This window comes from Zingiber officinale, chromosome 8B (genome assembly GCF_018446385.1).
Source record: "Zingiber officinale cultivar Zhangliang chromosome 8B, Zo_v1.1, whole genome shotgun sequence".
NCBI classification, from domain to species: domain Eukaryota; kingdom Viridiplantae; phylum Streptophyta; class Magnoliopsida; order Zingiberales; family Zingiberaceae; genus Zingiber; species Zingiber officinale.
This window is the reverse complement of record NC_056001.1, coordinates 62,498,460-62,513,802: the sequence shown is the minus strand read 5'-3', so window position 1 is coordinate 62,513,802 and position 15,343 is coordinate 62,498,460. Positions and strand designations below refer to the sequence as shown.

The 15,343-nt window shown below is 39.7% G+C and overlaps 2 protein-coding genes across 2 annotated transcripts; one reads left to right on the top strand and one right to left on the bottom strand.

The window, feature by feature from the left end:
• The first annotated feature begins 7,125 nt into the window (after positions 1-7,125).
• On the top strand, positions 7,126-8,059 carry LOC122013890. The gene is made up of 4 exons (XM_042570103.1): positions 7,126-7,287; positions 7,363-7,449; positions 7,521-7,787; positions 7,871-8,059. The coding sequence occupies exons 1-4, from the start codon at positions 7,126-7,128 to the stop codon at positions 8,057-8,059; spliced, it is 705 nt and encodes a 234-aa protein (XP_042426037.1).
• A 1,362-nt stretch (positions 8,060-9,421) lies between these two features.
• On the bottom strand, positions 9,422-14,867 carry LOC122013889 (probable disease resistance protein At4g14610). The gene is made up of 7 exons (XM_042570102.1): positions 14,594-14,867; positions 13,667-13,722; positions 13,189-13,251; positions 11,919-12,281; positions 11,149-11,807; positions 10,769-11,088; positions 9,422-10,660 (listed from the first exon to the last, which is right to left on the bottom strand). Exons 1-7 carry the CDS (start codon positions 14,865-14,867, stop codon positions 9,849-9,851), a joined length of 2,547 nt encoding a protein of 848 aa, XP_042426036.1. The 3' UTR covers positions 9,422-9,848.
• Positions 14,868-15,343: the final 476 nt, after the last annotated feature.

Sequence of the window (15,343 nt, the reverse complement as noted above, 5' to 3'; positions counted from 1 at the left end):
GATCGTCTTGGGCATGTCAATAATAATACTCTGAAACATCTCGTCAAACTAAATTTATTACCAAACATCAATGTTGATGAAACACACAAATGTGAAGTGTGCGTGGAAGCGAAAATGACGAGACTACCTTTTCATTCAGTGGAAAGGTCGACAACTCCTCTAGAATTAGTACATAGTGATCTATGTGACTTAAAATTGATGCAAACTAGAGGAGGTAAAAAGTACTTCATTACTTTTATCAATGATTGCACGAGATTTTGTTATGTCTTTCTTTTAAAAAGTAAAGACGAAACCTTAGAAGCTTTCAGAACCTATAAAATGGAAGCTGAGAATCAACTTGATAAACGAATTAAAATAATTCGTAGCGATAAAGGTGGAGAATATGATGTGTCGTTTGCTGAATTCTGTTCAGAATCTGGAATTATCCATCAGACAACGACGCCTTACTCACCTCAATCGAATGGTGTTGCCGAACGTAAAAATCGGGCACTAAAGGAGATGATGAATGCTTTGTTGATAAATTCAAGCTTATCCCAGAACTTGTGGGGGGAAGCCATTTTATCAGCAAACCACATTATCAACAAAATCCCTCATAAGAAAAATGATAAACCACCATATGAACCATGGAAAGACCGTGAGCCATCATACAAATACTTGAAAGTGTGGGGATGCTTAGCAAAGGTCGAAATACCTAAGCCAAAGCAAGTTAAGATTGGACCTAAAACGTTCGATGCGATATTTGTCGGATATGCTCAAAACAGTAGTGCATATCGTTTCATAGTTCATAAGTCAGACATTCTTGATTTTCATGTGGGTACAACCATAGAATCTCATAATACAATATTCTTTGAAGAAATGTTCTCAAATAAAAAGGGAAACGTTCAAAGTAATGACAACGGAAGTTCTAACAAAGATGATGTTCCAAAACTTAGTTGTCAGAAAAGGGATATTGACAATCAAAGCGAAGAGCCACGTCGGAGTAAACGGGCTAGAGTTGAAAAATCGTTCGGGCCGGATTTCATGAAGTTTATGTTGGAAATGAACTCAAGAACATTAAGCGAAGTTCTCTCTGGTCCCAACACCCCACTGTGGAAGGAAGCTGACAATAATGAAATTGAGTTCATCATGAATAACCATACTTGGGAATTAGTAGACCTTCCTTCTGGTACTAAACCATTAGATTGTAAATGGATACTAAAATGCAAGTATAAAGTTGATGGATCGATTGACAAGTATAATGCCAGACTTGTAGCCAAAGGGTACAAGCAAAAGGAATGCCTTGATTACTTCGATACCTACTCACCGGTGACAAGGATTACATCCATACGAGTGCTGATATGTTAGGGAATAGGTTGCTTAAACACGCAAACGCGCGGCGGAAAAACTTATTTCCTCCAGAAGATCCATGCGAAGGGAAACATAATCTTATACTAAGTTAGATCTAAAAACATGATAGAGTTATACCTTTGAAGCGTGCTCACGATCTCCCGACAGCTTGGATCACAGCACGATCAAGCGTTCGCGCCTCTACGGTATCCACATGAACAAGCCTTGCTTTCGTTTGTCTCACAAACTCAACAAGATGGAGAAGAACACACAAGGTTGTGATAGCAACATTCAAGGGTGTGTTCGGCCAAGCAAGGAAAGGAGGAAGAAGAAGAAGCAAAGAGACCTTTCACCTTCTCAAGTGATGAAAAATCTTATATATGAAAAATATCATCCAAATGATATTTATAGCCATCCCATGGAATACCAAGAGTCTTCACCCTTTCATCTTCTAATCCAATGGCTCAAAATCAACCATTCAATCCAATGGTTGAATTTCGACCATTCAACTTCCTTGGTGAACTCAAGTTCACCCAATGAGTCTAACCTATTGATTCCCATGCAATTCGACTCAATCCAACAATTGGATCTATTTAAGTTTAACTCAATGAGTCTAATTTGGATTACACTTAATCCAATGAGTGGGTTCATTCGAGTCTAACTCAATGATTAATCCAAAAAGCCTAATCATCTCATGATTGGCTCTTAGGGCTAATTACTAACAATCTCCCACTAGCACTAGTGCCAATCACCACTAAGATGACACCAACACTTTGAATTTACCCATTATTCTTAATATCCTTTGTATTTTAGTCAAACTAAAATACCCATCTCCATATCTACTTGTTCTTTGTATGTGACCCTGTAGGCTCTCGTAACGTTGGCAATGTATCCAAATCAACATTTGTGATACATAAGCAATGAGTGGCATCTAGCAAGGCATCATTGCTACCCAAGTGACGAGAAAGTCGTGATCCGACCTAACCTTTCCGTGGCTATCATGTTGTATGACTTGGTCCCTCTATCCTTGATATCTAGATTGATCAATGAGGCATAGACTGTGTCATTCTCTTATCAATCTTTATATTTTTTTGATCTCCAAGTAGACACACTGAATCAAATAAGCTCAATATATCATATTAACTCATTTGCGCATGACAATGCTTTCTTGTGTCCTACTAATCAACGAGCTCATAGATATCGCTTCCATCATATGGAAGGGATAGATCCCATCTACATCACTCACATCCCTCCGCATAATTTATTGCATACCTAGTGATCGACTTTATAGTCCACCCTGTTACGGGTGACGTTTGACGATACCAAAGTATACAACTCCTTATGTAGGGAACCGTAATAACTTTAGGTCTAAGGACTATTCATACCAATAGTCACATGAGAATGTTTATGACACTCAAACGACGATCCATGAAACATTCTCATGGCGGGTTATTCAATATATACTCTCTAATATATACTCATGTGTCAACCTGATATCTCATATCCATGACTTGTGAGATCAAGTCATCCGTTGATTTACATGCTAGTCTTAACACATTAATATTGTCCTTGTATATTAATGCTCAACTAGGATTAATTAAGAGTAGTGTTCTCTACAATATCTCACTATCAATTCAACCAATTGATTATTGTAGATAAGAACCTACTACTCAAGAACATTATTATATTTATTCAATCGACACTGAACTGTAATAAATATAATAACCATAACCTTTGCCTCTTAATTAATAGTGATATATGATACAAAATAAATCATTTACAATCATCTCATAATTGGTAATAGGGCTAATACTAACAATCCACTAGCACTAGTGTCAATCACTGAGGTATCGAATACCCATTAACCTAGTGTGACTATCATGTTTTCCTTGTGCCAAAGCTTTGGTCAAAGGATCCGCAATGTTAGCATCGGTTGGGACTTTGCATATCCTTACATCGCCTCTATCGATGATCTCTCAAATGAGATGAAATCGCCTGAGAATGTGTTTGGATCTCTGATGAGAACGAGGTTCTTTAACCTGTGCAATAGCCCCATTGTTATCACAATAGAGGTCTATTGGGTTCGCTACAATAGGAACAACACCAAGCTCTGTAATGAACTTCCTAATCCAAACAACCTCCTTTGTTGCAGCTGATGCAACAATGTACTCAGCTTCTGTTGTAGAATCAGGGACTGTGTCCTGCTTTGAACTCTTCCAGCTCACAGCACCACCATTTAAGCAAAATACATACCCTGATTGCGATCTATAATCATCCTTATTAGTTTGGAAGCTAGCATCGGTGTAACCCTTTACAACAAGCTCTTCATCGCCTCCAAATATCAAGAAATAATCTTGAGTCATTCTCAAGTACTTAATAATATTCTTGACTGTTGTCCAGTGACTTTCACCTGGATCTGACTGGTATCTGCTCGTCATGCTTAACGCATACGAGACATCTGGGTGAGTACAAAGCATGATGTACATGATCGACCCTATAGCAGATGCATAAGGGATTTGATCAATGCGGCCACTTTCTACCTTAAAAGAGGGACATTGAGTCTTTGATAGACTCACACCATATGACATAGGCAGGAATCCCTTCTTGGAATTCTCCATGGCAAAATGTTTAAGCACCTTGTCAATGTACGTACTCTGGCTTAGGCCAAGCAATCTCTTAGATCTATCTCTATAGATCTTAAGGCCTAAAATATAGGCTGCTTCACCTAAGTCTTTCATTGAAAAATAATTCCCAAGCCAAGTCTTCACTGACTGAAGAGTAGAGATATTATTTCCAATGAGTAGTATGTCATCTACATACAATATGATAAAGTTGACTGTGCTCCCACTAACCTTCTTGTAGACACAAGGTTCATCTTCATTTTTAATGAAACCAAACGTTTTGATCGCATTATTGAATCGAAGATTCCAACTTCTAGAAGCTTGCTTCAATCCTCAAATGGATCTTTGCAACTTACAAACCTTTCTAGGATGCTCTGGATCTATAAAACCCTCAAGTTGTGTCATGTACACATCCTCGAGTAAATTTCCATTATGAAATGCTGTTTTGACATCCATCTATCATATCTCATAATCATAGTAAGCAGCAATAACAAGCATGATCCGAATGAACTCGAGCATCGCAACTGGTGAAAAGGTTTCATCATAATCTATACCATGAATCTGCTTGAATCCTTTAGCCACCAATCTCCCTTTATAGGTATGCTTATTTCCATCCATGTTAGTCTTCACCTTGAAAACCCACTTACACCCAATGAGTTTGATCTCTTCAGGTGGATCAACCAAAGTCTATACTTGGTTAGTGTACATGGATTCCATTTCGGATCTCATGGCCTCTAGCCATTTCTGAGAATCTGGGCCCTGTACAACTTCCTGATAAGATGTAGGCTCATCAAGACCAATAAGCTCTACATCACCGTGGTCAGAAAAGAGAAAAGAATATCTCTCAGGTTGACGACGAATCATATCAGATCTGCGTAGAGCTTGTGCTATTTGAACAGGTTGTTGTTCCACAACTTCTTGTGGTGTAACAAGATCCTGATCCACAACATCTTGTGGTACCTGTTCAATTTCCATCAAGGTGTCAGTGCTAGTATCTTGAACTTCTTCAAGATCGACTTCACTCCCACTAGTTTTTCTAGAAATAAATTCCCTTTCTAGAAATACACCAGTCCTGGCAACAAACACCTTGCCATGTGTGGGATTATAGAAGTAATATCCCTTTGTTTCCTTGGGATATCCAACAAAGTAGCACTTATCTGATTTGGGTCCTAGTTTATCTGAGACTTGTCGTCGAACGTAAGCCTCACAACCCCAAATCTTCATAAACGACATATTAGGACTCTTCCCTGTCCATATCGTATATGGTGTCTTTATGGAAGCCTTGGATGGAACTCGGTTAAGTGTGAAAGCGGCTGTGTCTAGAGCATGCCCCCAGAAGGACGTAGGAAGATCTGTATGACTCATCATCGATCGTACCATATTTAATAAAGTACGGTTCCTCCTTTCTGATACACCATTCCATTGTGGTATTCCAGGTGGAGTGAGTTGAGATATTATCCCACACTCAACGAGATGGTCATGAAACTCTTGGCTAAGGTATTCCCCACCTCGATCTGATCGAAGCATCTTAATACTCTTACCAAGTTGGTTTTGTACTTTATTCTTGAATTCTTTGAACTTTTCAAAGGATTCTGACTTGTGTCTCATCAGATACACATAGTCGTATCTACTGAAATCATCAGTGAATGTAATGAAGTAATGATAGCCTCCTCTAGCTGCTATTCTGAAAGGGCCACATACATCAGTATGTATGAGTTCTAACAGATCATTAGCCCTTTCTCCATGTCCACTAAATGGAATATTTATCATCTTGCCTCGAAGACAAGATTCGCATACCTTATATGATTCAAAATTAAATGAGTCCAAAAGTCCATCCTTATGGAGTTGGGATATGCGACTCTCATTTATGTGACCTAAACGACAATGCCAGAGATATGTTTGGTTCAGATCATTAGATTTGAACCGCTTGGTATTAATGTTATAAATTGGGTTTTCAAAGTCTAGAATATAGAGTCCATTTATCATAGGTGCACTACAATAAAACATGTCATTTAAATAAATAAAACAACATTTGTCCTTTATTATAAATGAGAACCCCTTCTTGTCTAAACAAGAAATAGAGATTATGTTTTTGGTTAAAGCAGGCACATACCAACACTCTTCAAGTTCTAAAACAAGCCCATTGGGCAAACATAAGGAGTAGGTTCCTACAGCGATAGCAGCAACTCTTGCACCATTGCCTACTCGTAGGTCCACTTCGCCCTTTGTCAATAATCTACTATTTCTCAGCGTCTGCACATTAGTACAAATGTGAGATGCACATCCGGTATCTAATACTCATGAAAAAGAAATAGATAGATTGACTTCTATAACATATATACCTGAGGCAGAAGTCTCACTTCTCTTCCGTTTCATTTCCTCTAGATACCCTTTGCAGTTCCTCTTCAGTGTCCGGTCTCACTGCAGTGGAAGCAAGTCCCTTCCTTAGTAACCCCTCCTTTGGGTTTCAGTGTATGAGTCTTGCCCTTGCCTTTGGCATGGGTCTTACCCTTACCTTTAGGCTTCCACTTACCTTTGCCCTTAGATACCATCAGAATGGAACTAGGCTTTGCCTTCTTAAGGTTGATTTCAGCAGTTCTCAGCATGCTTAACATCTCAGGCAGTGGTTCGTCAATTTCATTCATGTTGTTGTTCATGACAAATTGATTATAACTGTCAGACAACAATTGCAAGATAAGATAAGTGCTCAATTCTTGACCTAATAAAAAACATATATATTAATTAAAAAAATAAATTTGGCCCATGTGAGGGTGGGCCAGCCTTGCACCCACCCCTATGGACGGATACAGAAATTGAACGAGTTAAATGTCTTGGTGGACCCATGAACATTACAATACCTTCGTGCATGGGTTTTAACACCCATGAACGTTATAACATCCTATTTATTGTTCAATGTGATGCTCTTAGAGTTTAAAACCCTAATAAAACACAAAGATGTATGTTTTGAAAGTCGTCACATAAGTTGTGTTTAAGATCATCTAAAAATATTTGTTTCTTCTGTTTTTTCGTGCATGGCTTCATGCTATGGGGGCACTCATCTGGTTAGTTGCACCCATCAACAAGCGTGAGTGAGTGGGCTATCTGTTGAATCATCCAATCAATGTGGGCATTGCACTGTTTAAATCTTCTGAAGAGGCACTTGACTTTCACAGTACAAATGACGGCCATTATAGTGTCTGAAAAAAGGTTGCTTCTGTTAACCTTCCTCTGTTTCACCGTAGAAGCCATGGGCAGGGAATCGAAAACTCTCCTCGAAAAGCAACTGTTAGCGGAGGAAAAGCTAAAACTGATCAACAAACCTACAGTGAAAAGCATTCAGGTTCACTATTTGTATTCAAAAAAATTAATAGACTTTCGAGTCTTATTGTGTTTGCAATTTCTTGAAACTTTTCAGAGTGCAGATGGTGACGTGATAGACTGTGTCGATCTTTACAAGCAACCGGCTCTTGATCACCCACTTCTCAAAAAGCATATCATCAAGGTACATATGAGTTTTTTTCATAAGATAAATAATGACTATGTAGATGAATAAATGGTTGTCGATTACTGCAGATGAAACCCACTAACGATCACTCCAGAAAGAGAAATAACGATTCCTCTCAGGCTACTACTTCAGCGGGCCCAACGCCCACACAAACATGGCAAAAGAGCGGACCATGTCCCAATGGAACAGTGCCAATCCTCCGCGTCCAACGCCATCACTTGCTCAATGCTCCTTCCATTGAAAACTATGGAAGAAAACCATGGAATGGGGTTGTCGAGCACGAAATCCACTTATCGAATCGGACGATAGCTGCCGGTATCGAAGGCTTGCACGCAGTCAGTCCTCCACGAACTCCATTCCAATTCATTCACAAAGTCATGCGATCGCGTGCCTCTGAATCTGTTCTTCTGATATCCAGTATGCAGTGCTAATTGGAAGCGGATACAACTACATCGGCGCCAAAGCAAGCCTCGGCATCTACAACCCCTGGGTCGGGGCCGACGACGAATACACCACTTGCCAAATTTGGCTAAGGCATGGAGAGTATAACAACTCAGAGTCCATTGAACTTGGCTGGATGGTCAGTGTTCTTGATCTATACATTTGACACCGTTAGCTACTAATCCTTTTGAGTTTTGCCCTCTGATCTACCAGGTAAACCCTAGTGTTTTTGGCGACAAGACGACGAGATTTTTTGTCTACTGGACGGTATGATTTTCTTCTAGCTTCCATCTCCACACTGATCCTAGCTAGCTTCTTTCTTCAATAGCACAGACCGACTCAGGGAAGGAGACAGGCTGCTTCAACCTCCTTTGCCCAGGCTTTGTCCAGACGAGCAGCGAGATAGCCCTCGGAGCTGCCTTTTCCCATGTCTCCGGCGACGAACTTCAGTATGAATTCTCAGTAGAAGTATGGAAGGTAAACGAGGATCAATATATATAACGGTTGGAATTCCAAGTCGACGAGCTCAAGAACGTAATTTTCAGGACTTCGACGACGAGAGATGGTGGGTGGTGTACGGCGACACCACGGTCGGGTACTACCCAGCTTCCCTCTTCGGAGGGCTGTGGAGAACAGCCACGTTGGTGTTCTTCGGTGGAGACGTGTACAGTCCGAGGATATGGGAGTCCCCGCACCCGTCCACCGCCATGGGCTCCGGCACCTTGGCCTCCTACCATTTCATGGACGCCGCCTTCATTCGGCAGCCGAGGATCATGGACTTCTCCGGATATTACAAGTATCCTGACCCATTCGGCATCTACGTGAACCAGGCATACTGCTACAGTGCACAGAATTACGCAGAGATTCTGTGGACGGAGCCCCTCCTCTACTATGGTGGGCCGGGTAGGAACTTTCCCTACTGCCAGTAGATCGATCTCGTCATCATGTTTCACTTGTTGGTAAGTTATTCTATCCATCCAGTAGAAGATTACGGCTGCTGTCGCTTTGCTTCTTTCGAAGATCATCCAGCTGGAAAGGTTCTGTTTTTTATTTTCAGATTATTCTTACAACAATCTTAATGGCAATGATTCTGGATTCAAGTTATATTTTACCATCATTCTTACTTTCGTTTTTTAAAATCACTATATACGATCCAGTTTAGAATTGTTCCAAATCTATGTGGATTTAGGTGGCAAAAAAGGTGAAATCGCTCGCCCCCAGCGCCCTCGCCGCACCTGACCCAAGGCCATCACGAGAGAGGTAAATCATAACATCCTGAGCGAGCATGTGACAGGTGGGGTGAGTTACACAGGGACCGGAGATTTACACCCCGACTACCCCGAGTTTCGACCCCGCGACCTCATGTGGCAAGCATCTCACCACATACCAACTCGGATGACCTATGGGGTCCTATGTGGATTCATGAATCAAGAACAATTCACTTTTAAAAACTTCATCACTCAATGTGAAGAACAGTCGGATACAAATAGGCTTTTACAATGTTAAACTAAACAACACAACATCAGGCCGATGTAGAAGCTGAATCGGAATACAGGAAACTTCAGGTGCTCAAGTTTTGGGAATCCCTGGCATCATAGAAGCTGCTCCATCAGTGCAAAGTTTATTCCCATAACTTTCGAGAGAATAGCTTGTATCTGAACTCTACGGGTTATCTTTCCCAGCACACACAAACCGACTAAACCAAAAGTACTTCAAAGCGATAAAAAGGGACCGTCTTCAAGAACTTCGAGAGAGAAGACACCACCGCAACATACTGTCATTCGGCAGAATGAACAGCAATGAACTTTCTAGAAAACTTGTGTGATTCAGAGATTGTGATAGATTCTATTAGCAAGTGTAACTAGAGTCTATTAGTCATGCAGATATAGCTATCTCAAAAACACACTGCAACCAGTGAAAAACTCACCAATCCAGACGATGATTCTTCAATCCGCTTACTTGAGGAGTTTCTGGAAGGACAATGTTCTTTCATCTGACCAATCTAGCTCATCCCGCCATTCTTTGTCATATTTGATCTCAGTCAGATTTTCAGCAACCAATGTCAGCTTCTTTAGCTTGGGACAATTCCTCGCTTCCATGGTTTTCAGAGAAGGAAATGCTCTTACTCGATCTCTGTCACTCAAACTCTCCAACTCCGGTAGCTTTCGAAGCACAATTTTTGTTAGTCTAGGAAAGGTTGCAATAGTCTCTGTAGAATTAGTTTCATGGTCTTCCAACTTCAGTAGCCGATCAATTACACTGCAATCTTTGATTTCCAGCACACATAGATTCACTAAACACCTGTTCTTCCAGATAATCTTAGCTTTTGGGAGAGCCAAGAGACGAAGGTATTCAAGGCACGACAGAGCATTGAGCACATGAAGATCACCACCAATCATTACCTCTTCAAGATCATGCATCGCATGGAGTAGGATCATTATCATATTCTGCATATTTTTTCCAAGACAGCAAGTAAATGGAATATTGAGACTAGCCAAGCCTCTGCAGCCTTCAATCTGGAGCCAATGGCCAGCGGCTGCTAGTCTTTGCGACTGGCAGAATCTTCGAAGAGCAGTTTCTGAGCTCATGGTGATGCCAAGAACCTTTAATTTCTTCAAGCTTTCTACCTCATCGAGAAGTATCCCCTCTCCATCCAATTGCAGGGCACCCATCACCCTCCACCCACTGTAAATGTTGTTCATATTCAGCCATTGCAGTTGGTGAAGACAAGGAATGACAGCGCAAGGAATGCTTCTCAAATGTGTAGCTTAATGACATCGCCAAAAATCTGAGGTTCACCAGACCTTTAATCTCCATTGGCAGAGACACAATCCTAGTTAAGGATAAACAAGATATTGAAGCTGGGAAAGATTGCCAATCCCATCTGGAAGCTCTTCTATGGAAGTGTTCCGAAGATCCAGGCTCCTGAGACAAGGGATGTGAGAGAAAAACTCATTGGGTATGTTCTTGAGAGGATGATTGTATCGGAGACTCAAGTAGATCAAGTCAGGACACTGAGGCTCGTCAGGAAGAACAGTTATGTTGTTACAGCCCAAAGAAATCCTCTCGACTACTCTCCACTTCTCGGCTCCAGGTGCTTCTGTTAGACCACGTCGATCTCCTATCATCCATTTGCTCTCCTTCTCAGCTCCAGGTGCTTGTGCGAAGTAGGACACGCACGTTCGCAATGTGTCGCTCAGACGGTCGTAGGAGAGTTTAAGAGGATGATAGACATGCTCCTCCATTCCTGGAAGCTAGAACGGAGCCTCCTTCATGATGGCCAGCACATGTCTCCACTCCGCTATCGTCCTTTTGTTTGCCATTGCTCGCGCCACGGTGATGAGCGCCTCCGGCAAGCCAGCGCACTGTCGGGCCAAAGTTCTCGCCAGATTCTGTATCAATTGGTTGGTGCCGGCAAGATCCAGCTTCGCGTTGAATCTGAAGAGATCCCAAGCCTCCTCCTCCGATAAGCATTCCAGTTTGATAATCTTCTCTGCGCCCATGCGGCTGCAGACCTCCTCCATGCGGGTGGCGAACACGATCTTGCTCTTGGACGGCGGTTGGGGAAGTGGAATTCCCACGACCTGGCTGTTCAAGGGCTCCCATACGCTATCCAGCAACAATAAAAATCTCATCTTGCTCAGCACGCGGAAAAGGCGGTAGGCTCTGTTCCTCTGCGGCTCCTCGTCTTGCCATTTGAGTTTCAATCGATCGAAGAGGGACCTCTGGAGCTCCTCCACTTTGTACCCCGTCGATAACTCGAGGTAGATGACGACATCCAGATTGTCCAGTTCCTTCTCTTCAAAATCATTGTTGAATCTTCTCAAAATTGCCGTCTTGCCAACGCAGCCCATGCCATGTATCCCAATGATGCTGATGTCATCATCTCTTGCATGGCCTTTTAGTTCCACCAACTATCTATTCATGCCGACGGTTTTAGGATTCTGCATCTCGCGAACGCGATCGACGTCCAAGTTGTCAGCCACGTGGGCAAACTCTCCGGCCTTCTTCTTTAGGCCGGCTACCTCCATGAGCGCCGCCTCAGCTCTGTTTCTGAGGGAGTAGCTGGAGCACACATTGACCGGAAAGTTACAGAAACACTTGAACATCTGGCGGTAGGCGGCGTTTATGTTTTCAGCCTCAGAAGCGAGGGCTTCGACGGATTGAAGCCAGTCGATGACTTCTCGCTTTGGATTGAGCCCATCCCTTTCGGCTGCGTCGATTTGCCTCTTGATATCCTCGCGTTTGCTCTTTGAGTTGGGCCAGCTCCGCAGCAAAGGAGGAGATGGTTCCCTCGTACGACACGATGTAGTTGCAAGATTGAAAGCAGCAATCCTTGAAACAAGTGAAGAATGAAGTGATGCTGGAAATGATATCGGCCATTTTTGCTAGAGAAGTAGAGCATTAGACAATGAATGAGGAGATACGTTTCCAGCTGCAATCTCGCTGAAATATAAAATGTGTGTGTGATAGAAGGAATCTAATTAAGTTTTCTCTACGTGAAAGCTAAGGGTATTTTTTTTTTTAAAAAAAAAATATTTTATTTATTTATGGTAAGAATCGGAGTTTTCTCTACGGGAAAGCAAAGGGGAATTTTTATTTATTTATTTATTTATTAAAAGAATTGGAGTTTTTTCTGCGTGAAAGCAAAGGGGAAATTTCAGTTTTTTTTAAACTGTTTTTTGATTAAAAATTAAAATGTCTTTTATTGGAATCCACAAAAGTATATTTTTTTCATTTATTATTAAAACATCCAAAAAAAGAATAATTACGCAGTAGTTACGTAATTACTGCACCTACATAGTTGAATTATAGTACTATTATAATATTCATATTGTAATAGTTGAGCAAGCCTGTACTGATTGTTTAAAGATGTTGGGTAAACTATTAATTATGTCTCAATTTTATTTTTTCACTAAAACTTAAATAATTTATTCATGCTAAGATTAAAATCTAAATACTAGTCCCTATAAAATATTACTCAGGAGTTCAAAATAATAAAGCACAAGAAAAAGATATCTGAACGGTAGAATTATTTGCTTCTGATAGATTCCACAAGGAGGTCCAAGTTCAGTTTAGATATCCTACAAAAATCATAAGAATTTGTAGGTCGTGTAAACACATTTGGGTGAAACTGTGATAAAACTTTACAATTTATTGAGGAAAATAGAGATGTGTAGAGGCATGTGAGAAAGAAGTGACTACTAAATATATAACAGCAATATTTCCACTAGAGATGATGAGAGATAATTTAAGGAAGCATACCATAACTAGAGAAAGGAAAAATAAACTTACCTGTGGTGATGCACCAAAAGGAATATGCTGACCTCCAACAGTGAACCATAATTCCTCTCCAAGCTACAGACAATGAATAAAAAGAAAGCTCATTTCTAGGGAATTTATAAAAATTGATCAATATTTAGAATTTCTACATCTTTTCAATCCACATATTCAACAAAGAAATGAATACCACCGGTGGTGGTGGAATGTTGAATCACACAAATAAAGTCAAAACAAGAAACTTAAGTAATAACATATTATTGATGTTCTGGAAGCATCATTTAGAAGCAATATCAAATAGAAGAGGGTCCAACTAATACCGCATACTAATCTTAGCGTGCACTTCTTCCATGTATAGACTATCAGCAGGCAATGGAGGGACTATAGCTTGGTTTAAAAGTGATCCTACGTCAACCTTACTATATGAAGAATCATCATATATGTTAGATCCTACATCAACCTCGCTATATGAAGAATCATCATATATGCAAACCTGGCATGTTACTGGAGTTGTTCCATCAGGAAATTCAAGAGGCAACTTGGTTGAGACTGAAACAATAAAAAAGAACCGAGGGAATCAATACAAAGTACTGACTTGAGTAATCTGACAAACATAAAAAAAATAATTAATCAATTAATACCTTTTGCATTCTAGCGGCAGCAATATGCATATTGGCTAGGGATAGAAAAAGCAAAGGACAATTCCTAACAGCAAATCAATTCATGTAAGCAAACACTTCAAACAAAATCATAAAAAATGAAACTAAGGATATTAGACATACGGGGTAAAATAAGGTGTATATCCCTCAATCTTTGTCATAAGTTCCAGGAAATGTAGGTCCAAAAAGTGTATATACTGCTACAAAACTAGCAAGTGTAGAAGGATCACTAAGACAAACAGAGACAACTCATTTAAAGTGTCTTCGTGATGCACTTTTAAAGGCAAAATCATCAATAATATCATCATATTCGATATTTTCCAAAATATTTTTTTCAATGCATAAAATTGTTAATCCATTTAGCCTATCTTGAGTCATTGTGGCCTGTAAATAAGATTTTATTAATTTTAATTTTGAAAAACTTCTTTCAGCAGATGCCACTGTCACGGGTATTGTCAATAATATCCTATAAGCAATAATCACATTTGGAAATATATCCATTGTTTTTAAAAACTCTAATATTTGAATGGAAGACCATTTTTTATTTGTTTCATAAGATTCACTTGGTAACATTACTTGCAAAACTTGTAATTCTGAAAACATATATTTTGCATCAATATCAGAAGTGTTATCATTTTTTAAAGTATTTTCAAGATTCACACAAGAACTCATCAATTCATCATCATCCATTGAAACTAATTTTGCAACATCATACAAGAACCCAAATATAGATTCAAAATATTGCAATTGTTCAAACCTACTTTTCAATTGCCCAAGAGCAATATCGACTACTAAGATAAAATAATTTGTTCGAAAAGACTCTTCCAGTGATTGATTTTCCCTTTCAGTATTAGCAATCTCATCAAAATGTCTTTTTCTACTAATTTTACGTTTTGTAGGAAATACAGACTCAATTTCCATATCAAATGCTATTTTTTTTGCATCAACCATAGCTAAAGCAAAATCATTTTCTCTATATTTTTCAAAAAAAGAAACAAGACCGGCCAATTGTTTTACAGCAACATCAAGACGCATATCCTCTGACTGTAATTTTTTACTAACTAAGTTAACTTTATGCAAAATATCATGCCAAATAACAAGGCTTAATATAAATTCAAAACTTGAAAGTTCACCAGATGCTAACGTTTCAGCATCTTTACTTAATTTGCTATCTTCACTTATTTCTGCTAATTTGAACAAAGCTTCTCTAATTTGCGAAGCTTGAGATAGTATTGCTTTGACTGTTTTAATATGACTTTCCCATCTTGTAGTTGACAATGATTTTAAAGTTAATCCATCAATATATTCAAGCAAAACATTCCATCTTTTTGTTGAATTAGAGAACACGGTGTACATAATTTGACATGCTCCAAAAAATGATTTTGCTTTAGCACAAGAATTTGCCATGTCACAAACAACTAAGTTAAGAGAATGAGAACCACATGGCATGTAAAATGCTCTAGGATTAATGTCAAGCAATCTTCTTTGCACACCTTGATTTTTGCCTTTCA